General features: G+C 39.8%; 1 protein-coding gene across 2 annotated transcripts in view; it reads left to right on the top strand.

The window, feature by feature from the left end:
• The window catches only part of PRKG2 (protein kinase, cGMP-dependent, type II), a 124,327-nt gene extending 98,628 nt beyond the window's left edge, over nt 1-25,699 (top strand). For both annotated transcript variants that reach the window (XM_010845909.1, XM_010845910.1), the window contains 5 exons: nt 5,390-5,553; nt 10,723-10,845; nt 12,587-12,649; nt 23,256-23,322; nt 25,505-25,699. In XM_010845909.1, the coding sequence (XP_010844211.1) occupies nt 5,390-5,553; nt 10,723-10,845; nt 12,587-12,649; nt 23,256-23,322; nt 25,505-25,600 (513 nt within the window). In that variant the 3' untranslated portion in view covers nt 25,601-25,699. The remainder of the gene's footprint in view (nt 1-5,389; nt 5,554-10,722; nt 10,846-12,586; nt 12,650-23,255; nt 23,323-25,504) is intronic.
• Nucleotides 25,700-25,735: the final 36 nt, after the last annotated feature.

The raw sequence follows: 25,735 nt of genomic DNA, 5'->3' as shown, positions 1-25,735 counted from the left end.
GATCAGCCCTGGGATTTCTTTGGAAGGAATGATGCTAAAGCTGAAACTCCAGTACTTTGGCCACCTCATGCGAAGAGTTGACTCATTGGAAAAGACTCTGATGCTGGGAGGGTTTGGGGGCAGGAGGAGAAGGGGATGACGGAGGATGAGATGGCTGGATGGCATCACTGACTCAATGGACATGAGTCTGAGTGAACTCCGGGAGTTGGTGGTGGACAGGGAGGCCTGGCGTGCTGCGATTCATGGGGTCACAAAGAGTCGGACAAGACTGAGCGACTGATCTGATCTGATACAAATACATCATATTGAAACATGTTAAGGGTTATCGCTTCATTCAGATTCTTTCACCAAGCACACGTGGAACATCTGTTGTGCTACAAATGCTGTAGGGGGTAAAAAATTATTAGGATGTGATGCATCTCCCCAAGGAGCTAGATTTATTCCCAGGCAACTAGAAGATGGTGCCAAAGGGGAGGTCATTGTGGAACAGAATCTGTTAAAGAACTGTGTAAGAGAAAGGAATTAGTTCTGTAAATTCAAGGGTTTCAAAGAGGCAGCGTCCTGTGAGATGAACCTCCAGTGGTTTTATTTTCATTTGGTTGAGTCAGGTCTTAGTTGTGACACAGGGGATCTTCGTTGCGTAGTGCAGGATCATTCATTGCGCCCCAGGACCCTCTAGTTGTGGCATGCAGGCTCCAGAGCACTGGGGCTTAGTTGTTTCGAGGCATGCGGGCTCTTAGTTCCTCGACTAGGGATTGAACCTGCGTCCCCTGCATTGCACGGTGGATTCTTCATCACTGGACCACTGAGGAAGTCTGCAGTTTGATTTTTTTGTTTGCTCTTATGTATGCAAAGCACCCCATTATCCTTTCTACTTTGACTAAGCACTCTAAGTCTTTCGGGGGAGTCACCAGAGCTCCAGGAAGAATGGGATGTCGCTGTGAAAGACTCATGCATCCCATACTTTTGCCTCACCCAACAGTCACCCACTGTTGCCTCAGTGGAAGCCGTCCACTCTTGTCCATTTCAGTGGATGGACCTTAGTATCACAAGAACACGAAATCCTCTTTGGTTATTGTTGGACAGAATAAACAGATTCCATTTTACCCTTGTCTAGACTTGGGCAAAGAAAGTGCCCTGAAAATGCCACATAAATATTTTTTTTGGAATGTTGTGTCCCATGAATCATCTGGCTTAATTAGAGTGGTCATTTTGTATCCCTTTTTTATATGACCAAGAGAACCAATATCTGACAAATTTTCTGTCCCAGAGAGAAACTTCTGGGAAAAAGCTAGCATTTACTGGATACCAGCTCCATCAAGCCACAGTGCTAAATTTTTTTTCTTTTTTTCTTTCTGAAAGATCCAATCATTGCTATAAGTATAGAAACATGCTAGAACCTTCTGGTTTATTAAAATCTTCAGAGGCAATGTTTTTAAGATTTCAGCATAATGTTCAGTTGACTTTCATAATGAGAATTTAATAGAGACAAGGGAAAACCTGAGTGTAGCTTCTCCAGAGATTCTTCTTAAAAGCTCAGTTCTGCTAAGAAAAAAAAAAAAAGCTTTTTTAAAAAGAGGAGGTCTCTATTTTCTTTTCTTCTAGAATGATCCTTTTGAAACATTAGTCATGTCATACACACCTCTACTCTTAATCCTCCAATGGTCTCCTAGAAAAAAAGTCTGAAGTTCTTTCTGTGGTTTACTGGGCCACTCCACAATTTTGCCCTCACTTCCTGCCTCTTCTCTTCACACACTATGGCCCAGCCACAGTGGCCTTCTTGGCAGTCCTTGATCTTCACCACGCATGTTCCCGAAGGCTAGGGCCTTGGTGCTAGCTCTTTATCTGTCAGGATCACTCTTGCTCAGATTTTTTACAGAGCTCTTATTTTATTTCATGCAGATTTCTGCTCAAATCTGCATAAATGCTACCTCTCCAGAGAGGCTTTTCTGATCACCCTGTTTAGAGTGTAATTCATATTGATCTCAGTACATGTTTATATGTTTCTCCATAGCATATGTTAAAATCTGATAATATTATGTATGCTATTATATATTGTCAAAATTTTAATTGAAGTATAGTTGATTTACAATGTTGTGTTAGTTTCAGGTGTACAGCAAAGTCATTTTGATTTTTTCACATTCTTTTCCCTTGTTCAGTTCAGTTCAGTTCAGTTGCTCAGTCATGTCCAACTCTTTGTGACCCCGTGAATTGCATCACGCCAGGCCTCCCTGTCCATCACCAACTCCCGGAGTTCACTCAAACTCATGTCCATCAAGTCGGTGATGCCATCCAGCCATCTCATCCTCTGTCATCCCCTTCTCCTCCTGCCCCCAATCCCTCCCAGCATCAGAGTCTTTTCCAGTGAGTCAACTCTTCGCATGAGGTGGCCAAAGTACTGGAGTTTCAGCTTTTTAGCTTGTAAGTTATTATAAAATACTGAGTAGAGTTCCTGTGCTACACAGTAGGGAACTTACAGGGACCTTGTAGGGAACAATAAGTAGGTCCTTATTGGTTATATGGTAATATATTTTTATTTATGTTTTCTTTCTTTCTCTTAAATGTAAACTCTAAGAAGATTGGGGGCTTTGTCTATACCCTACTGTTTGGTACATAGTGGTTTTCAATAAACATTCATTGAATAAAGGAAAAAACTTACATTTCTGTTGCCTAGAAGAGAAAGGGTTAAATAAAGTTTGAGGCTTTGTAGTGCTATCCATGCTGGTTCAAGACAGAGGTAGTGTGGATTTTTATAGGAAATACACAGAGCTTCGCATCAGAAGATCTGGGAACTTCTATTTGGCACCTCACTTTAGAGAGGTCTGAGTGTTGATTTTCTCCAACCAGATGGTTTAGACTAAAGCTGATAAGATCAAAGCAGATAAAGAAAGTGGGAAATTTTCATAAATCTTAAATTTTAATGTAATTACTGCCATCTCTTTCAGTTAGTATGTAAGTACAAAAGCAAAACCAGATACTCAAATTAAAATGTATCACTTTTAAAAATGTATCCTCAGTATCTAATGAACTTTCAGTCATCATTAAAAGGAAAACTTACTTGCAATTTAAAAAATGAGTTGAAAGGCTGTTATAAAACAACAAAATATAATATTTGCATATGCATTCGTGAAAATGCATGTATAAGCATTGTTTTCTTGTGTCCTAAATTTGTCTTTAAAAAATCAGCTAGGATTTTCATATTGGTTCTTCCTCTCAGGAGTAAGTAGATATGCTAGTCTCAGTAAATTGCAAATTTTAATTTCATAATATTACCAGCCATCTCTTAGGTATTATCATTGTGAGTCCTTTTGGTAGATGAAAGAAAACAGTTAAAACCTGCTTCAAATTAGGTTGTTTAAAATCCCTCTTTCTAATAAGGAAATATTAGGAAAAATTTCTAATACATAACAAAAAGCATTAGTAAAAAGATCAATTTCTAAGAGATTTTTAAAAGTAAGACAAATATTTTAAATATTAATACTTGAATAAAGAAATGAGGGCTGGATTTTATAATTGACTGATTCATGTTTTTTTTAGATGAGGGCCTATTTTGATGTTAACCTGATTTATTTAATTTTTTTAGTCAAGATTACTGCCATATTATTGAGATAGTCTATGTGTAATGAAGCTATTAAAATATGAATGTTGAAGCCCAGGTATAATTTGTGTGTGTTTACTTGAGGGCGGTGGAGGGTGGTTTTACTAAAATAATGTCTGTATGTATTTGGAGATGAAAGGTACACGCGAAGTCACCCCTTGGAAGGAAACCAGCTGTTTGTTTTGCAGGGCAGGACTTCAGTCATATACACAGCCTCGATTCAAAGAGTGGGTCTTCTGTGCTCCAGTCTTATTTCCAGTCTCTATTCTGTGTGCAGAATTCATTGAATAGAGTCTCAGAGAAGTGGAGGGACCTATTCTGAAGTGACAGATGAGGGCAGTGCCCATACATCACCCTGGGAGAGTTCCCAACGCTCAGTCAGCACTGAGCTCAGCTGTCAGCTCCTAATGGCATCTTCCCCAGCTATCTTCTCCCTGATGTGCCAGAAATCCATGTCTTTGGGCTCTTTGAGTTTATACTTTACATCATCTTCTGTATCATGTCTCACGTGGCATTTTATTATTCTCACATGTCTGTTTAAGCAATCCCAGTACTCCGAAGTTCTTCTAGTCCACTTTGTATCTATAGCACAGAGCTTGGCCAATTGTAAGTGCTGACTGTATTTTTTCAGAATAAATAAGTTAATCCAAGTGCTACCCATCGCCCACCACCCTGAGAGGGACTGAGGGTGTCAGAGTGCAGCCAAAGTTGAGATGGGATGATCCTGGCTTTTACTTCTGACTCCCAGCCTTGAGAAGGTGCAGGCATTGTGCACAAAGGTTTTTCAAGACTGTCTAGAATTTTAAGCCCTTTTTTCCTCAACAATGGTTCCTTTTCCAAATCCTCAATTTCCTTTTATGATATGAAGTGCAAAAGGGTCAGTCACTGCCCCCTTCTCTTCTTTTCCTAATGAATACCACTGTTGATATTGAAAATCACTGGTCTGCTTGCCCTGAACTTCACCTTGGTTGGAAGGATCTCCCCTTCCTAAAGGGCTTCCCAGGTGGCACTAGCAGTAAAGAATCCACCTGCCAACATAGGCTCCACAAGAGACGCAGGTTCGATCTATGGGTTGGGAAAATCCCCTGGAGAAGGAAATGGCAACCCACTTCAATATTCTTGCCTGAGAAATCCCATGGACAGAGGAGCTTAGTGGGCTACATACAATCCATGAGGTCTCAAAGAGTTGGACACAACTGAGTGACTGAGCACAGCACACAGCCCCTTCCTAAACCAACCCTCTAGCCCTCTAGGAGTCCTGGGTGTAGAGATGTGTGCATGGAACTTTCTCCAGTGTAATGAGGTTTACCCTTGGCCCTGAATGAGAGGGTCAGTGTTTGTGAGTATGTGTGTGTGGTGTGAAGGGGAGGGTGGAGGCAAAGAAAGAAGACTGAAGAAGTTAAAGTGAAAGTTGCTCAGTCGTGTCCAACTCTTTGCGACCCCCTGGACTACACAGTCCATGGAATTCTCCAGGCCAGAATACTGGAGTGGGTAGCCTTTCCCTTCACCAGGGCATCTTTCCAACCCAGAGATCGAACCCAGATCTCCCACATTGCAGGCGGATTCTTTACCAGCTGAGCCACAAGGGAAGCCCAAAGAATACTGGAATGGGTAGCCAATCCCATCTCCAGTGGATTTTCCCAACCCAGGAATTGAACCAAGGTCTCCTGCATTGCAGGTGGATTCTTTACCCGCTGAGCTATCAGGGAAACCCTTAAGAAGTTAAACGGAGATTTAAAGAAGAGTGTGAGTTTTATGATCTCTGAAGATTTCTTTGATCTTCTTTTCTAGGTTGACTTTGGATTTGCTAAGAAAATAGGATCTGGACAGAAAACATGGACGTTCTGTGGAACTCCAGAGTATGTAGCTCCTGAAGTCATTCTCAACAAAGGACATGACTTCAGTGTGGATTTTTGGTCCCTGGGAATTCTAGTATATGAACTCCTCACGGGCAAGTAAGTACCTTCAAGTTGTGTTCACCTCTTCTTCAGAGAACTGCAAAAAATAACTTACTCATGATAATACATATATATATATATATATATGTATATAAGAATTTAACATTTTGGAAGTGTTTTTGATTAAGCATGATGCCTTTTCCTCTTCACATTATGTCCTGTATAGCATGCTTTCTAGGTTATAACATGGTGAAAATATTCAGGAAGGTACAGCAAAGGAGTACAAAACTGCTATAGTTTACCTAGAAGGGCTCCCCAGGTGGCACTTGTGGTAAAGAACCCTCCTGCCAATCCAGGAGACAAAGAGACACGGGTTCGATCCCTGGATTGGAAGGATCCCCTGGAAGAGGGCATGGAAACCCACTCCAGTATTCTTGCCTGGAGAATCCCATGGACAACAGAGCCTGGGGGGTTACAATTTGTAGAGTTGCAAAGAGTAGGACACAACTGAAATGACTTAGCACTCATGCATGCACCTAGAGGGGCAAGGCCTGTTGTTATACATACTATATAAAGTATAATTAATACTTTATATACTTTTAAATTAAGTATAATTTTACTTAATATATACTTCTATATAGTGTATATATATTAATGCTGCTGCTGCTGCTGCTAAGTCACTTCAGTCGTGTCCGACTCTGTGCGACCCCATAGACTGCAGCCCACCAGGCTCCCCCGTCCCTGGGATTCTCCAGGCAAGAACACTGGAGTGGGTTGCCATTTCCTTCTCCAATGCAGGAAAGTGAAAAGTGAAAGTGAAGTCGCTCAGTCGTGTCCGACTCTTAGCGACCCCATGGACTACAGCCTACCAGGCTCTTCTGTCCATGGGATTTTCCAGGCAAGAGTACTGGAGTGGGGTGCCATTGCCTTCTCCAATATATATATACTAATATACTAATGTATATATATATATATATATAAAACTATATGCTTTTATATTAAGTATAATTAATACTTAACTATAACTTCACTATATTAAGTGAAAGTTTTGGGACTTCATCATCAAAATAAAGAGAACTGAAGTTGTGGGCTGTTATTATTTCCTCATATATTTTTTTCAGTTGAGAAAATAGCAGATGTATTTCCATTAAATCCATTGATCAATTAAATTTAACCATATTCTTCCATCTTCCCAATAAATCATTAACCAGAAATGCTAAAAGAAGGAAGCATTGCTGGATTTAAATTTTAATCCCCTTGTCAACTGCTTTCTAGAGGTGCTGATGAACAGAGACAAGACACAGCAGGAGTTTTACAAGTTAAAATTGGATTGTCATTCCTGAAGTGATAAAGAGCTGTATATTAATGCATTCAGGATCCCAAACAGTCATGCCCACACACACACACTTATACATATATGTGCACAAACACATATTACCTCACATTTGTAAAGCCTTTGCCAGCTTACAAAGCACTTACATCTGTTTTATCTAGTTTTGTTTTCACAAACTTATATGGAAGTTAAAGCAGGAATTTTTGTTATCTTAAGGTTTAAATTTGTATTATGAGTATTTTATGATTTAAATGTTATGGATTAGAAGACTGGGTCAGAGATCTACCACTAAGACCTGGGATTTAATCTCAGGTCTTCTGACTCCAAATGAGACACGTTTTTTATTAAACACATGTGCCTTATACAAATGAGCTTTTAGTATAATGCATGGATGTACCCACAGCACTCAGGTCAGTTTTCTACCTCCATTTATCATGAACTGATTCGGTCATCCTTTTAAGCCTTTACAACCAAATATCCTCAGTCTTGATTTCAGGGAGGATTTGCATGTGGAACGGCATAAGAAATGCTGGAATGAGCCCAGTTCAGGGGATTCAAGGCTCAGCACATACTTTACCAAAGGAGAGTTTCCTGGAATCTTCTTGAACTTTATACACTGCAAATTTCAGTATTGGATTATGTGTGGCTCTGTTCTTTATCCTTGTCCACATGAAAGATTATTTGATATTATCTGCAATATCAAATATTTTCAAATATTCATTGCTTAAGATTTTGAAGGAAAGAAAAGAAAAATGTCCTGCTAGTCATTTAGAGAGAAAATTGCTTACGGTCTCAGGACACAAGGATTTCTGTTTCAAGAATTGGTTTTCTTGTCTCTGGAAAATAAGTCAGCTGCATTTCTAACAGATATGTGACAGCTCTTGTAGGTACCTGGAGAATATACATTTCTGTCTTCATCAGCTGGAATACATTGTTACGTGAAGTGTGGAAATAAAGTGAGGGAATAGGAAAGGGGAATGATTCTCAATAATTTGGAATTGCCAAAATGGTCTTGAGTTGTCCTAAAGAAGTTGAGAGTGGGGGATGGGTGGGAGGGAGATTCAAGAGGGAGGGGGATATAAGTATACTTACAGCTGATTCAAGTTGTCGTACAGCTTGTACACCCAACACAACATTGTAAAGCAAGTATCCTCCAATTAAAAATAAAATATGAAAAAAAAGTTGAGAAATCATTTTTATAAAGGTTTCCTGGGATAGGGTATGGGGACAGTTCATTTTATTAAAAAAAATTTTTTTTTCATTGATTTATTTTTATTTATTTATTTTTTTACTTTACAAAATTGTATTGGTTCATTTTAAATGCCCTAAAGTCAGGAGGTAAATGAAGATAAGAAAAGAACTGAAAAACCAAACCAAAACAAAACACTACCTACTTGTAAATACATAAATAAGTTGAAGATGTTAGAGCAATGTTTTTTGTTTCCTACATCTTTTTATTTATGAGTGAAACATAGATTATTGAAAAGTCGGTGCACCAAACTTGTTTCAAGTTTATTACAAAGAGTGGGAGCTCTCAGTATCCTCCCATCTCAAGCGTGACTAAAATACGGCAGAGTTGTTTGTGAAACTCATCTTTAATTTTCAAAAATTAAATGACACAACAGTGTAGGTTTGAAAGTGATTTTAAAAGCAGAGTCTATGCATTAACATGTTACCCAAATTCAGTGGTTCATTCCCAATGCTTTCTTTTTTAAAAAATTAGTTTATTATAATTAGAGACTAATTATTTTACAATATTGTAGTGGTTTTTGCCATACAATGACATGAACCAGACATGGGTGTATATGTGTCCCCTCGTGTTGAACCCCCTCCCACCTCGCTCCCCATCCCATCCCTCTGGGCTGTCCCAGGGCACCAGCTCTGAGTGCCCTGTTTCATGCATCAAACTTGGACTGATCATCTGTTTCACATACGGTAATATACGTGTTTCAATGCTATTCTTTCAAATCATCCCACCCTCACCTTCTCCCACAGAGTCCAAAAGTCTGTTCTTTATATCTGTGTCTCTTTTGCTGTCTCGCATACCGGGTCGTCATTACCATCTTTCTAAATTCCATATATATACATTAATATATTGTATTGGTGTTTTTCTTTCAGACTTACTTCACTCTGTATAATAGGCTCCAGTTTCATCCACCTCATTAGAACTGACTCAAATGCATTTTCAATAGCTGAATAATATTCCATTGTATATATATACCACAACTTTCTTATCCATTCGTCTGCCAATGGACATCTAGGTTGCTTCCATTTCCTAGCTATTGTAAACTTTCTTATTCATTGTTGCAACAGTTGCCTTGAAATACTCTCTTTTCTGTCCCCATGCTAGAGTCTCCAGCTCAGTATCTGTTGCTAGATCCTTCTTCTCATCCTGACCTCAGGTCACTTCAGTCTTTGACCTGTTTTCTACCTATTCACTCCTTGGGTGATAACATCAAGTCCCCTGGCCATAAATGCTGTCTAAGGACTCCTCAGAACCACACCTCCAGCCCTAGGTTCTTCCCTGAATTCCAGACTCCTAAGTTCAACTGTTTGCTTAGCATCTCTATTTGGATGTTCAAGACATAACTCTTGATTTTCTTCTTCATAACCTGCTCTGCATCCTTTACTCCCAGCCCACTCCAGTCTTAGTAAAAATAGCTCAGTTCTATAGATCAAAACGCTTTGTGCTTAGTCGCTCAGTCACTCAGTCATGTCCGACTCTTTATGACCCCATGGACTGCAGCCCGCCAGGCCCCTCTGTCAATAGGGATTCTCCAGGCCAGAATACTGGAGTGGCTTGCCATGCCCTTCTCCAAGGGATCTTCCCAACCCATGGATTGCAGCCAGGTCTCCTGCATTGCAGGTGGATTCTTTACCAGCTGAGCTACCAGGGAAACCCCCAAAACACTTTAGCATCATTCTTGAATCCTTGCTTTCTGCTGCATACCACATTCACCCCATTAGCTTCCTTCAAAATAATCTGGAATCCAATCACATCTCCACCTTCACCACTACTGTTCTAGTCCGAGCTACCAGCCCTGCCTTCCCCCACCACTAGAACCATCACAGTTTATTTTCAACGCATTTTTTTGTTTTGTTTTGTTTTTTGTTTTTTTCTACCTTTTGGTCATACCACCTGGCATGCGGGATCTTAGTTTCCTGACCAGTAATTGACTCCACGACCCCTCCAGTGGAAGCATGGAATCTTAACCACTGGACCACCAGGGAAGTCCATCAACACATTTTTAAAACCTTACTTTGGGTTTTGTAAATTAGAACACATTCCCAGGTCCTTCCCATAGCCCACTGGGTCTATAGTCATGTGACCCTCGTCTCTTATCCTCCTGCCCTGCTTACTGACTCCACCAGCAACACTGCCCTCCCTGTTCCAAGAATAACCTGTGTCCACTCCTGACTCCTTGCTATCTTGGAATTCTTTGTCTACAAGAGAACAGTGTGACTCATTCTCGTCTCTGCTTAATTGTCAGCATATGAGAGAGGCTTAGTGGGTTGACATTTTCTTCTCCAGGGGATCTTCCCAACCCAGGGATTAAATCCATTCTTCTGCCTTGGCAGGTGGATTCTTTACCACTGAAGCCCTTTTACTATCCATTGTGTCTAAAAACATCACGCCTCTCTCACTCTCTGTCCTCCCCTTTATTTTTCTTTTCAGTGATTATCACCACCCGATAGATTACCTCTGTGTCTATCTGTGTGTGTATGTATTTTAAGTGGCATTCAAGTAATGAGATTATTCTCTAGCATATGTGCAGATTTGCTATAAAACAACCTATGAGAGAGAAGGAAGGAGGGAAGGAGAGAGGATGGAATATTAGCTGTAAATGTGTCTCAGATGTGGGTCCTAATGTCCTATTTTGGCTTTTCTCTAGCCCTCCTTTTTCTGGGATTGACCAAATGATGACCTACAATCTGATTCTCAAAGGCATTGAAAAAATGGATTTTCCCAGAAAGATAACAAGACGACCTGAGGATCTGATTCGGAGGCTTTGCAGGTGAGAATGACTATTAAAAATCCTTTGTTTTTAGGGAAAGTGTGAAGACTTCTTATTTCTGCTGCCATTTTAAAGTTATATGTGTGTTTACTTATAGTACTTTTCTATGTAGTTAGAGTATATTTAAAGAAAATCATTTCTACTTTGGGCTTCCCGGGTGGATAGTGGTAAAGAATCTGCCTGCCAATGCAGGAGACGTAAGAGACATGGGTTTGATCCCTGGGTTGGGAAGATCGCCTGGAGGAGCGCATGGCAGCCCACTCCAGTATTCCTGGAGAATCCCATGGACAGAGGAGCCTGGCGGTCCCTAGGATTGCAAAGAGTCAGATACGACTGAAGTGACTTAGCACGCGCCTACATGTTTTCTATTTAATGGTCTGTACTAGGAGTTTGAATTTCCTTCATATGATAGAACCACAGTACCTTCTTATAGTTTAAAAGTTATCCAGATTGTTCAGGTTATCCTGGAGAATCATCTTTGTCTGCTGTAGAGAAAAACAAAACCACAAAACTTACCATAATGAAGGAGTAATCTATAGCCTCTGTTAATTTTCTGTGGTGATGATAAAGTATTGCTGTATGCCCTCTTTCAGCCTTCAGTTTTTTAAAAAACTACTCCTCTGACCTTATTGCAAATTACTGCAGATTTCTATTTAACATTAAAAGTAATTTGTTGGAGAACAGAAGACTTCTAGAATTTTGTTTAAACTTAATTTTTTTGCCTTTTTTTAAACATTTTGAACATTTTTTTTGCACATACGAACTTTCAAAAGTGCATTAAAATTTAGTAAATTTAGGATATGAAACCTTGCTGCTGGTTTCCCGCAGAAATTTCTTCATGTTTTTAAAATTTTAACTCCATAGTAAATGATTCTCTAAAGCTTTCCTTGGTCTTCTTAGCAAAATTGGTAAGATATAATAGCATCCACCTATTCTTCTAAGTGGAGAAGGCAATGGCACCCCACTCCAGTACTCTTGCCTGGAAAATCCCATGGACGGAGGAGCCTGGTAGGCTGCAGCCCATGGGGTCGCTAGGAGTCAGACACGACTGAGCGACTTCACTTTCACTTTTCACTTTCATGCATTGGAGAAGGAAATGGCAGCTCACTCCAGTGTTCTTGCCTGGAGAATCCCAGGGACAGGGGAGCCTAGTGGGCTGCCGTCTCTGGGGTCTCACAGAGTTGGACACGACTGAAGCGACTTAGCAGCAGCATTCTTCTAAGCATTTATTCATAGCTCATTTAAAGCACTGGGATATATACCTATCTATATATCAATATCTATATCTAAGTATCTATAGCTATATAGAGAAAGTAAGTCGTTCAGTCATGTCTGACTCTTTGCGACCCCATGGACTATATAGTCCATGGAATTCTCTAGTCCAGACCACTGAAGTGGGTAGCCTTTCCCTTCTCCAGGGGATCTTCCCAATCCAGGGACTGAACCCAGATCTCCAGCACTGTAGGCGGATTCTTTACCAGCTGACCCACAAAGGAAGCCCATATATGGCCTACAGCTATATACTGGGATATATAAATACATATATTCATATTTCTGACTGTAATTGGACTGTGGCTCCTCCAGAGAGGGCATATGTTTTCTGTCTCCCTATACACAAATGTGCCTGGTTTATACATATTACTGACAAAATGAATGAATGGATAAAGAAAAAGCATAAAATTTGAATGTAAAATTCACTCAAGCATAATTATTATGAGCTGATTTAAAACTCTTTTTGTAGGCAAAATCCAACAGAAAGACTGGGAAATCTGAAGAATGGAATCAATGACATTAAGAAACACAGGTACATATTTCTCTGCCCAGAAAATATAGAAATATTTTTAAAATGTGGTCATCTTGAAACTTTTCTCAGTATGCTGCAAAGAGCCCTCCCCAGACACTCAGTTTACCCTTTCTGGTGCTTTATTTTTCATCTGTGTTGTACTAGCTACAGTTACAAAGATCAATCTCAGTGTGGTTTCGCCAGTGCTGGAAATTCCCACCAAGTATGGATAAAATTACAAAACAAATCACAAAATTACATATTCAGGTTATAGCAACTTAGCTTTTTATCTGCTGCTATCTTTATTATTTTCCAATATTATCTTGGATTCTGTAAAGGAATCAAATTCTAATTTTGACATTTGATTTGCAGTTAAAGTAGGATACTATCATTGTTATCCATATTCAAGAGAATGGGTTAACTAAACCAACTATTAAATAGCCTTCTATTTCAGTTTAATTGATATTATACATTAATTTTAAACATAATTTTCCTTTGACTAGCTCTCCACATTTTATTTTATTATTATTTTTAAAATTTATTTATTTTAGTTGGAGGCTAATTATTTTACAATACTGTAGTGGTTTTTGCCATACACCGATATGAATCAGCCATGGGTATACATGTGTTCCCCATCCTGAACCCCCCTCCCACCTCTCTCCCCATCCCATCCCTCTGGGTCATCCCAGTGCACCAGCCCTGAGCACCTGTTTCATGCATCAAACCTGGGCTGGCGATCTGTTTCACATATGATGATATACATGTTTCAATGCTATTCTCTCAGATCATCCCACCCTCGCCTTCTCCCACAGAGTCCAAAAGACTGTTCTATACATCTGTGTCTCTTTTTCTGTCTCGCATATAGGGTTATCATTACCATCTTTCTAAATTCCATATATATGTGTTAGTATACTGTATTGGTGTTTTTCTTTCTGGCTTACTTCACTCTGTATAATAGGCTTCAGTTTCATCTACCTCATTAGAACTGATTCAAATGTATTCTTTTTAATGGCTGAGTAATACTCCATTGTGTATATGTACCACAGCTTTCTGATCCATTCATCTGCTGATGGACATCTAGGTTGCTTCCATATCCTGGCTATTATAAACAATGCTGCGATGAACATTGGGGTACACGTGTCTCTTTCAATTCTGGTTTCCTTGGTGTGTATGCTTAACAGTGGGATTGCTGGGTCATATGGCAGTTCTATTTCCAGTTTTTAAAGGAATCTCCACATTGTTCTCCATAGTGGCTGTACTAGTTTGCATTCCCACCAAGAGTGTAAGAGGGTTCCCTTTTCTCCACACCCTCTCCAGCATTTATTGCTTGTAGACTTTTGGATAGCAGCCATTCTGACTGGTGTGAAATGGTACCTCATTGTGGTTTTGACTTGCATTTCTCTGATAATGAGTGATGTTAGCTCTGCACATTTTAAAGTCTCATATTGTACTTTACTTTTTCGGGTAAGGTACATTGATTTCCACAAAACTTCAAACCATGTTTTATCCTTATGTAGTAATCTAATATGCACCTCTTCAGGTCTGTTAATTTCTAAAACTGGCCTTTAAAATCATCAATAACCTCCACAACATAAAATCTCTGATTTGTTTGCATGTGTGGAGGTTCAAGCCTTGGAGTTGTTTGTTTGTTTGTTTTTAATCTATGCTTGGCTAAATCTTGCCATCCTCAAGATGTTTTGCTTTTGTGCTTGATTTGCAAATAGAGACTATCACCTCTTGATAGTACAAAAAAAATAAATTTGAGAATTTCATTTTTGAAAACCTTTGAGCACACTGCTGTGTTCACTTTCAGAGAGGAAAACGCCTCTCCATATTTTATTTCTCTCTGGATGTTTTTATTGAAGAATTAGATGCAAATCACCACAGGGTGAAAATAAAGGGAGAGATGCTGCTGAATAGAAACACTGTCCATTTTTCTGAACAGAAGTGGTGCAGCTCAAAAAAAAAATCCTGGGCTGCCAACCCTGCTCTATCTATTCATGAGCTTTCTTGAAAGAAAGCCATGTATTCAACATTGTAAATTCATATTGGGCTCTTCCGTCAGGAGTCAGGATATATCAGGAAGAGGGTGGGGAGCAGGGAAGAGATGGAGACAGACAGACACATCTGTGGATTTCAGAGACACCAAAATGTTTAGAGTATTTGACTGTTTTTATTCTTAGAGCCTTTGGATTGTCTTCAGTGTAAAGTTTATTATTTATCTCAGATTCCAATTTCTCTCTCTTCCTACATGCTGTTATCACAGTTTCTTCTCTCATGATAAAAAGACACATAAATATACCATTCTTATTGAACAAACAGAAGTCCTGCCAATTAAAGTCCCTCTTCCAGTGTATTGTCCTCTTTTGTCTCATTAAAGAAGCATCTTCATGGTTGCTCTGAGGTAGTTGAAAAATAGAAGTGATATAATTGTTAACAGGTTCCAGTTTTATCTCTTGCTTCTCATTTACCTGAGGCTCATTTAAATGTAACTGTCAAATTGGAATTTTATGCACATGCAAATTGATGCTAAAGGACTTTCTCACTTTAGTGTGGTAATGAAGAATTTTGAATTCCCTTCCCCATAGGGATTAATTTGCCCATGCTTTTTAACAGACGGTGCTTTTTGCCAAGTAGCTGAAGCATCCGTGTGTAGAGCAGAGTTCACTAATAAGATGCACCAAATTTACACAGTGCCTTCTGGTGAGCGCAGGGAGCTTAAAACCATTATTTCATCTTATTTTCATAGTGATTCTTAAGATACAAAGCTGGGGCATGTGGGGCTGAAAAACAGATCTCTCTCTGCTTTCAAATAGGAGTGTTCTAGAACCTTCTATAGGAAAAGGCAATGGCACCCCACTCCAGTACTCTTGCCTGGAAAATCCCATGGATGGAGGAGCCTGATGGGCTGCAGTCCATGGGGTTGCTAAGAGTCAGACACAACTGAGCAACTTCATTTTCAATTTTCACTTTCATGCACTGGAGAAGGAAATGGCAACCCACTCCAGTGTTCTTGCCTGGAGAATCCCAGGGATGGCAGAGCCTGGTGGGCTGCCGTCTATGGGGTCGCACAGAGTCGGACACGACTGAAGCGACTTAGCAGCAGCAGCAGCAGAACCTTCTATAAATCTCCAAGGCATATATAGCTTCTCTACTCAGGATATTCTTGGATTTTTTTTTTTTTTTTGAGAAAACATTCTTTCTGGGCTTCCCTGGAGGTCCAGTGGTTAAGACTCCTTGCTTCCAATGCAGGGAGCACAGGTTCAATCCCTGGCTAGGTAACCAAGATCCCCACATGCCACACATCGCTGCCTAAATAAAGAAATAAACCAAAAAAATTTTCTAAAATTTGCTATCAGATTTTCCAGCTCCTCTCTAAGGTAAAACATTTTTTTTCTTAGAAAGCCGTTTACTTCAATTTTGTTTTTAAAAACAATACAGTTAAATATGTTCTATTGTCAAATGTTTGTCCAGTCTGTGTTAAATCATCTTTCCTAAAAATAGAATTCCTCTCTCTCCTTTTTGTGAGTTAACTTATTAACTAGGTACCAGTCATGCCTGTCTAAAAAGAGGGATAATATATTTGTAGGGTACAATTAAATCTTTCCTGCTAGGTCCAGGAGTAATTTGTTTCCAGTCTCATAATGTTACCTTTAATATTTCGAGTCTCTAGAATTTTACTCTCAAGAATAGCTACAAGTCTTCTAAAAATGAAGAAGCAATTTATGTACAGTTGCTGCTAATATTTCTTTAGTGAATATTTTTCACACACGAGTGCATGCTGGCACTTGGATTACTTAAAATGTGGTTAGTGTCAAAAAGGCCAAGTGTTAAGTGAATAACCACTCATGTTAAGTAAATATTGCCATAAGTCAAATTGTAACAAGTACTCAACAAGAAATGCATAGGCTCTTTGATTCAGTGGAGTAACAGTAATGATTTTTATTAATATTTATGGAGTAGCTTCTGGGTAGAGAGCATTGTAAAATATGTGAAAAGGAATTGTGGCAGACTTTGGTGGTAAAAGAAACGAATCCACAGAACTGTGTGCCCAGAAATCCCTAAAAATGGAGCCTCAGTCTGTCCAAAGAAGCTGATGGGTGGATCAAGCAGATTTCTGCAGTTTTGCAGGAAGGACAGGGGAAGTCATACAGCTAGCACTGCTGTCTGACTCTCACTCTTTGCTTAAAGACTCAGCAGCTTGGGCAAAAATGGCACTGTGGGTGAAGAATGGCATGGCATCTGAAGTGGAATGTACTAGAGCCTGCCCTCTGTTTTTAGTACTTTTTCTCTTGCTAAGCTTAGACTTAGGATGGGAGATCCAGTCAAGGAGTGACCCCAAACCAGTTCTACGCGTGGGAAGAGATTGAAAAAGGTAGAAAAACCTAACTGTGGGTCCAGTTGACAGACAGAAGAATGTGAAGGTCTCATAAAATCTCCCAGCCTACCTTCTCACACCTCCCACCACCCTCCCATTGCACAACCCGCCCCCCACCCCCGCCCATGCATATTCTTCACATAGCAGCCATAATTGTCTTAACATGCTTAGATCGCATCACTTCCTTCTAACTTTCTGCTGGTTTTCCCCTAAGCATAAAATCTTGATTCCTTTCTATGTTCTACAAGACCCTATAGGATCTGGCCTCTGATTGGTTCTCAGACATGATATGTTTTTCTAGTTTTCCCTCCATTCACTACACTTCTGCTCATTTCATCACTTTCTTCCATTTAGAAAGCCGTTGACACAAATCTATCCATGGCATCTCCATTCTGTTCATTATGGCTTTAATTCAGATATCACTCTGGCTAAAAAGCAGTACCTCCAACCCATCCCCATCCCAGTCACCTCTACCATTTTATTCTCTTATGTCTTCTCTTTATTCTCTATTACTTATTAGTATGTGAAACTAATGTAAGTATTTGTAGTACTTACTTGTTTGTTTACTTGTGACCTCCTACAAAAATAAAAATATCTTAAAAGCAGGGTCTTTGTTGTTTTTGATTCCTGGGACCAAATCGACTTTCTGTACTTTTATTTTTAAGCCCTGGATTGGTGCTTTTTCTTTTCTTTCTTCTTCTTTTTTTTTTTTTGAAGTTTTTATTTTGTATTGGGGGTATAGCTGATTAACAATGATGTGATAGTTTCAGTGAACAGGGAAGGGACTCAGCCATACGTATTCATGTGTCCATTCTCCCCCCAAGTCCCCTCCCATCCAGGCTGCCACATAACATTGAGCAGAGTTCCCTGTGCTATACAGTAGGTCTTTGTTGGTTATCCATTTTATTAATAAGTATATAGCAGTGTGTACATTTTTCTTGACTGACTGAAGTGACTTCAGTGTCCCAACAGAAAAGATCCGTATTATACAAAACAGTATTACTCCATGTGCTTCATAAGATTCTAAGAGACAGAGTACATTTTTTTTCTGTCTGAGAGAAGCAAGGTCTCCTCATTTCTGGTGTTGAATCTCCAGCTCACCAAGCCTGGTGTGTATCCTAAAGACCATATCAGTCCTTTTAGATTAATGATTTGGAAGCAATAAATGAAAGAACTTCATCTGGCCTTCAGCTTCATCTCATTACAGATAATTGTAAGATACTTTTTCTCTTGGAGCTTTTTAGATACATGTCATCAAGAGCATCACAGTATGGCAATGTGGTGTTGTAAGACATGATAGTTAGAGATCCTGTGTAAACGTGTCCTCTTGTTGTAGACTCATTAAGTTATTCAACAGACATTCATTTGAGCACCTCTTTTGTTCCCGGTGGGCTTCCTGGATGGCCCTGGTGGTAAAGAAGCCACCTGCCAGTGCAGGAGACATAAGAGATGCAGGTTTGATCCCTTGGTTGGAAAGATCCCCTGGAGAAGGAAATAGCAATCCACTCCAGTTTTCTTGCCTGGAGAATTCCATGGACAGAGGAGCCTGGCAGGCTGTCATCCACAGGGTCGCAAAAAAAAGTCAGACACAACTGAAGCAACTTAGCATGGACTGTTCCAAGTGTTAGTGACGCTTCTTTGGAAACGAGCTTGCATCTCTGCCATCATGGAGCTTGCATTCCAGTTGGGGAGAAAGAAAATAAAGAAGGTATTATAACTACATAAAGTGTATAGTAGAGATATTAGAGAGCGTTAAGTACTAAGGAGAGAAAATAGAGAAAGGATGGGATGTAATATGTGGTGGGGGAGTGGGGCGGTGCGGGGAATGGGGAAGGTTTGCCATGTTAGACTGGATGGTCAAAGAAAGTGAAAGAAAGTGAAGTCACTCAGTCATGTCTGACTCTTTGCGACCCCGTGGACTGTAGCCCACCAGGCTTCTCCATCCATGGAATTTTCCAGGCACGAGTACTGGAGTGGGTTGCCATTTCCTTCTCCAGGGGATCTTCCCGACCCAGGGATTGAGCTTGGGTCTCCCAAAGAAGGCCTCTCTAAGAAATGACCTTTGAGAAAATATCTGATACTGTTGAGGGAGCAAATCAAATGGAAATCTGGGGAAAGACTCATTCACTTACAGGGGCTCACATGCAAAGGCCTTGAATTGGGAGCATCCCTAGCTTGTTGGAAGAATGTTGAGGAGACAAAGGTACAAAACAGAAAGAAAGAGAAAAGTAGGACAATTGTAAGGTGGGGGAAGGGTGGTGGTTGAAAGGATGATTTTGTAAGTCTATGGATTATAATAAAGATATGGTGAAGACTTTGCCTTTTCCACTGAGTGAAATTGAAAGCATTGGACAGCTTTGAACAAAGGCATGATGTGACCTGACTTACATTTTCAATGATTGCCTTTGCTGCTGGGTTGTTTCCCATGGACAAAAGTAGAAGGACCTGTTTGCATGCGTGCATGCGCTCAGTTGTGTCCAACTCTTTGTAACCCCATGGACTGTAGCCCTCCAGGCTCCTCTGTCCATGGGATTCTCCAGGCAAGAATACTGGAGGGGATTACCATTTCCTAGTCCAGGGGATCTTCCTCATCCAGGGATTGAACCCACATCTCTTGAGTCTCCTGCATTGGCAGGGGGATTCTTTTACCCCTGACTGACCTGGGAAGCCCAGAGGACCTGTTAGGAGGTTATTGTAATAATGCAGGCAAGAAATACTAATGGCTTGGTGCATGATGGTAGAATGGAGGTATTGGGTATTTGTAGGGTTCTGAATAGCAATGTATTTTGAAGATAATGCTGACTAAATTTGCTCATGAACTGAGACAGGATGTGAGACAAAGGATAATTCCAAAGTCTTTGGTTTGAACAACTGGAAGAGTTTAGACAACTTTATTGAGGAAAATTTGGAGCTTCAATGTGGACCTGATTGTTGCTAGATACCCATTAGGCATTCTTTGGGGTGATAGTGAATGGCAGTTATGGATATGAGCCTATAAAGCAATGGGGTGGGGAGATCTTGAATGGAAATAGAAATTTGAGAGTAATCAGTTCGTACATGCTATTTAAAGCCATAAGACTGAATGAGATTACCTACAAAGTGAGGGTAGTTGAAAAATGAACAGGTCCAATGACTGAGCTCCAGAGCACACCAACTTCATATGGAAGTAGCAGTGGAAAATGAGGAAAAAGTACTCAGGAAGGCAGGAAGAAAGCCAGAACAAGAGTAAGTCTCAAGCAAAGAAAGTGTTTGGATAAGTGTGAGTGATGGGTAAGTGTGAGTGATGAGCTGTGGCAAATGCTGATAGCAGTGAGGTTAACCGAGGCAATGTCATGGAGTGGAGAGGGTGAAATCTGACTGAAGTGTGCCTAGGAGAAAATGGGTAGTGTCAACTGAAGCAAAACACACAACCTAAAAGTTGCAAGTTAGATTTTATTCAGAGACCTTATTGAGGACGATAGCCTGGGAAGTAGCCTCTCAGCTATCTCTGAGAAATTGCTCCGGAGAGGTAAGGGAGAGCTGGGACATATAGGAGTTTTTGCTTAAGAAAAAAGCATGTAGTAGGACATCAGAAGATTACTGCTGAAACAGGGTGGGGCAATCTAGGGGTAGAGGAGTAAGAATTTACCTACAAACTATTAGGTATTAGGTAAAGAACAAGCTACAAAGATATATTGTACAACATAGGAAATATAGCCAACTTTGTAATAACTATAAATGGAGTACAACCTTTCAAAATTGTCAACCACTGTATTGTACATCTGTAACATATAATACTGTACAGCAACTATACTTCAATGTAAAAAAGAGAGAAAAAACATTTATGGCTAATCACAAAGACATCACAAGTCAACGATTTTACTGCTTTTCTATATATGAGAAGAAGCAAGAGTCTGGGCATCTTCTTGAAATTATTATTTTGGTATATATCTCAACTATCTAGTGCCAATATTATGTTTTTCTCCACCCCAAATTCCTTGCCAGGTGGCTACAGGGGCTGATGGCTTCAGTGCAGGCAACATTCAGTGTTTACTGGCATCAGTTCAGTTCAGTTGCTCAGTCGTGTCCGACTCTTTGCAACCCCATGAACCGCAGCATGCCAGGCCCCCCTGTCTATCACCAACTCCTGGAGTCCACCCAAACCCATGTCCATTAAGCCGGTGATGCCATCCAACCATCTCATCTTCTGTCATCCCCTTCTCCTCCTGCCCTCAATCTTTCCCAGTATCAGGGTCTTTTCAAATGAGTCAGCTCTTTGCATCAGGTGGCCAAAGTATTGGAGTTTCAGCTTCAACATCAGTCCTTCCAATGAACACCCAGGACTCATCTCCTTTAGGATGGACTGGTTGGATCTTGCAGTCCAAGGGACTCTCAAGAGTCTTCTCCAACACCACAGTTCAAAAGCATCAATTCTTCGGCACTCAGCTTTCTTTATAGTCCAACTTTCACATCCATACATGACCACAGGAAAAACCATAGCCTTGACTAGACAGACCTTTTTGACAAAGTGATGTCTACCTGCTTTTTAATATGTTATCTAGGTTGGTCATAACTTTCCTTCCAAGGAGTAAGCGTCTTTTAATTTCATGACTGCAATCACCATCTGCAGTGATTTTGGAGCCCAGAAAAATAAAGTCAGCCACCGTTTCCCCTGTTTCCCCATCTATTTGCCATGAAGTGATGGGACCAGATGCCATGATCTTAGTTTTCTGAATGTTGAGCTTTAAGCCAACTTTTTCACTCTCCTCTTTCACTTTCATCAAGAGGCTTTTTAGTTCTTCTTCACTTTCTGCCGCAAGGGTGGTGTCATCTGCATATCTGAGGTTATTGATATTTCTCACAGCAATCTGGATTCCAGCTTGTGCTTCTTCCAGCCCAGGGTTTCTCATGATGTACTCTGCATAGAAGTTAAATAAGCAGGGTGACAATATACAGCCTTGAGGTACTCCTTTTCCTATTTGGAACCAGTCTGTTGTTTCATGTCCAGTTCTAACTGTTGCTTCCTGACCTGCATACAGGTTTCTCAAGAGGCAGGTCAGGTGGTCTGGTATTCCCGTCTCTTTCAGAATTGTCCACAGTTTATTATGATTCACACAGTCAAAGGCTTTGGCATGGTCAGTAAAGCAGACATAGATGTTTTTCTGGAACTCTCTTGCTTTTTCCATGATCCAGAGAATGTTGGCAATTTGATCTCTGGTTCCTCTGCCTTTTCTAAACCCAGCTTGAACATCTGGAAGTTTGCGGTTCACGTATTGCTGAAGCCTGGCTTGGAGAATTTTGAGCATTACTTTACTAGCGTGTGAGATGAGTGCAGTTGTGTGGTAGTTTGAGCATTCTTTGGCATTAGCAGGCAGCAATTTTTTTATCTGCAGTCGATACAGTGATTAGGTTATTCTTTCAAGTTTTCTTCCAATGAGAAGAGAGAACTGGAGTGAGAGTTGGAGAAAAGTTCAGGTGAAGGGAGAGTGCTTTGTGGTTGCAAGAATTTCATTTTTTCCACACTAATCTGAATACACCAGCAGAGAAAATTCAGGAGAGGTGAGATTTTAAGGAGCATGTTTGAATAAAGAATGTCTACAAAATCAAGTACACAGTAGAGGAGCTCTCCTCAACTGGAAGCAAAGGCAATGCATTCATGGCACAGGAGAGAAGGGAAACACACAGATGTGGGTACATAGGCAGGTACATAGGAGAAGGAAATGGCAACCCACTCCAGTATCTTGCCTGAAACATCTCATGAACAGAGGAAGCCTGGCAGGCTACAGTCCTTGGGGTTGCAAAGAGTCAGACATGACTTAGCTCCTGAACTTGCGTGTAGCATTATGCTGGTGAAAAATTGTAGGAGTTCTCTTTTCTGCTCCAATTTTCTTCGTGAAATAGGAAGCCAGGCTATCATTTGGGAGTGAGGATGGAGAGGCGGTTCTGAAAGTTTGAGGAGAGAAGACAAAGAATGAATTTTGAGTCTAAAAGGGTGTGGCAATGAGTGGAAAAACAGGGAGACCTAGACTGACTGCTGGAGACACTAAAGCCCCCTCCCGGGAAAGTAGTGGGCATGGATTTAATGTGAGATACACACGTGTGTGTGTGTGTGTGTGTGTGTTTGTGGGCACAGTGAGTATTTCTCTCTGATTACTTACAGCTACACCATTGCAGGCAGGAAGCAGGCAACAGAATGGGTTGACAGATAACATGACATGCTAATAGTGTATCAGATCAGTAATATTCCTCTGTGCTTTTCTCATTTCTCAGGTGGTTAAATGGTTTTAATTGGGAGGGACTGAAAGCACGAAATCTTCCATCACCTTTACAAAGAGAGGTATGGTAGCTGATATTACTCTCTTGATTTTTTTCTAGGTGTTTTTGTAAACAGAGTTTAAGTGTGTGATCATGTGTGCAAACTCAAGTGTATGTATATAATAGATCTTAAAAATTTTAAGTTTTTAAATTTAAGTTAAAATGTCATTGCAGTTGTGATTCTATGCAAATATGATTCTATTACCTGTTCAATGGACCTTAGCTCAACTCTTAGGAATGCATTACATGTGAATCTAAGTAATGAAGGAGACCAGGTTGGATCCCTGGGTCAGGAAGATCTCCTGGAGAAAGGAATGGCTACTCACTCCAATATTCTTGCCTGGAGAATTCCATGAACAGAGGAGGCTAGTGGGCTGTATAGTCCATGGAGTCAAAAAGAGTCAGACACGACTGAGTGACTAACACTTTCATTTCTAAGTCTCAGTGTTGGTCAGGCTGAAAGATGGTTCTAGAAATATAATATGAACCTATATGCAATTTAAAATCTTCCAGTAGCCATATTTAAAAGGGTTAAAAGAAATAGGTGAAATTAGTTTTAATTATTTTACTACATTAAGGATTATTATTTCCACATGTGAAAATGAAAGTGAAACTCTCTCAGTCGTGTCTGACTCTCTGTGACCCCATACAGTCCATGGAATTCTCCAGGCTAGAATACTAGAGTGGGTAGCCATTCCTGTATCCAGGGGATCTTCCCAACCCAGGGATCGAACCCAGGTGTCCCGCATTGCAGACGAATCCTTTACCAGCTGAGCCACCAGGGAAGCCCTTGGTAGCACCAGGGAAGCCCTTACACGTTACATTTCAAATTGTAACCAACACAAAATATTAATGAGATCTTTCTAAATTTTCAAAAATCTCAAGTGGATTTTCCACTTCTCATCACATCTTAATTCCGACTAGCTACATTTCCAGTGCTCAGTCCCTGAGTGTTACTTTTTGGACAGAAATAATTATCTTAAAAATAATTTTAAAATACAGACAGAAATATTATATCATTCATTTTTCTCTCTGAATGCCTATCTCCATATTTCCGTTAGATGTTCCCTATAAAATTTTATCCTAATATAAAAGATTTTTATGCTGGAAAGCCTTCTATTGCTCATCCTTTAAAAACTTTAAATTTTAATTTTTTTTTAATTAAAAACTTTTGTGACAGTAAAGATTTTGTTGGCAGCACAGATATTTCTTCTGAATTCAGTTATAATTACATTTTTGTAAGATGCAGTATCAAACAACATAAATACATTATAAATTTTAAAGTAATTATTAAGCAAAATGCTTTGAAAAGAAATTATTTAATGTACTTGAGGATAAATATTATTTATTAATAAGTGGAACCAGATTCCACATCAGTTCTATTTCTCTTAAAAATTATTTTTATATATTGGGTTGGTCAAAAAGTTCATTCAGGTTTTTCCATACCATCTTCCAGAAAAACCCAAATGAACTTTTTGGCCAGTCCGATAGATGAACGTGCTAAGAGTTGTGTTCACGTAAATAAGTAAATGAGAGTGGAGGGTTTTGTAATAAAATGTCACTTTGAACACCTGAGTAGTCTCCTTGTCTCTCCAAAACTCATTATGATGGATTCTAAATAGTATTTTCAATTATCTACCAGCTGATAATTCAATTAGATACTAATGAAAATTGAAGACTAAAAATTGGAAACTACTTGATTTACAGAGTAACTGAACACCAGAGTCATTTCATTCTTTCAACAAAGTCATTCAAAACAAACATTTTGAATTTTCCCATTGTTTGAACTTCTGGAGACTTTATATGGGTCAATTAGCCATATAAAATTTCGATTGATGAGAAATATACAAAGTGGAAGAAGGATTCTGACCCATTTTTAAAGAAAAAGTATTTCCTTTTAAAATGTTTTCCAGTTTGAAAAATAGATATCATTTTTTTTCACCTTTTCTTTCAGAAATAACTTCTCAGGCCAGGTAGCTCCTATCAAAGGTAATTCTGGAATCCAATCCATTTGTTCTAAAGGGGAGATCTCAATGAGGTTGAGAGTGTGATTCAAAACTGATAACTGGTCATCTTTTCCTTATGCGTACCTTACAAGTGGCTGCAGTATAAAATCAGTGTTCAGATACAGGGAGCATTCCCATGTGTTCTAGCATGCTTTGTCAACATTATCCTCACCTTTGGTTTCATCTTTTCTCTACTAGCTCAGTGGACCCACAGATCACAGCTACTTTGACAAGTATCCTCCTGAAAGGGGGGTGCCTCCAGATGAGCTGTCAGGCTGGGACAAAGACTTCTGAGAGAAGGGAAGACGATCACTGCCTACAGAATCAAGAGGACTAGAAGTCCTAGTAATCCAACACTGATCATTTCTCTTTGGAGTTTGACACTATCTTTTGGAAGACCATTAGAGAAACGAATCCCTGCCCATGATC

The sequence above is a fragment of the Bison bison genome, unplaced genomic scaffold, assembly GCF_000754665.1.
Source record: "Bison bison bison isolate TAMUID 2011002044 unplaced genomic scaffold, Bison_UMD1.0 scf7180017864228, whole genome shotgun sequence".
Taxonomy (NCBI): Eukaryota; Metazoa; Chordata; class Mammalia; order Artiodactyla; family Bovidae; genus Bison; species Bison bison.
The sequence above is the reverse complement of the archived record's forward strand: the minus strand, read 5'-3'. Positions and strand labels throughout refer to the sequence as shown.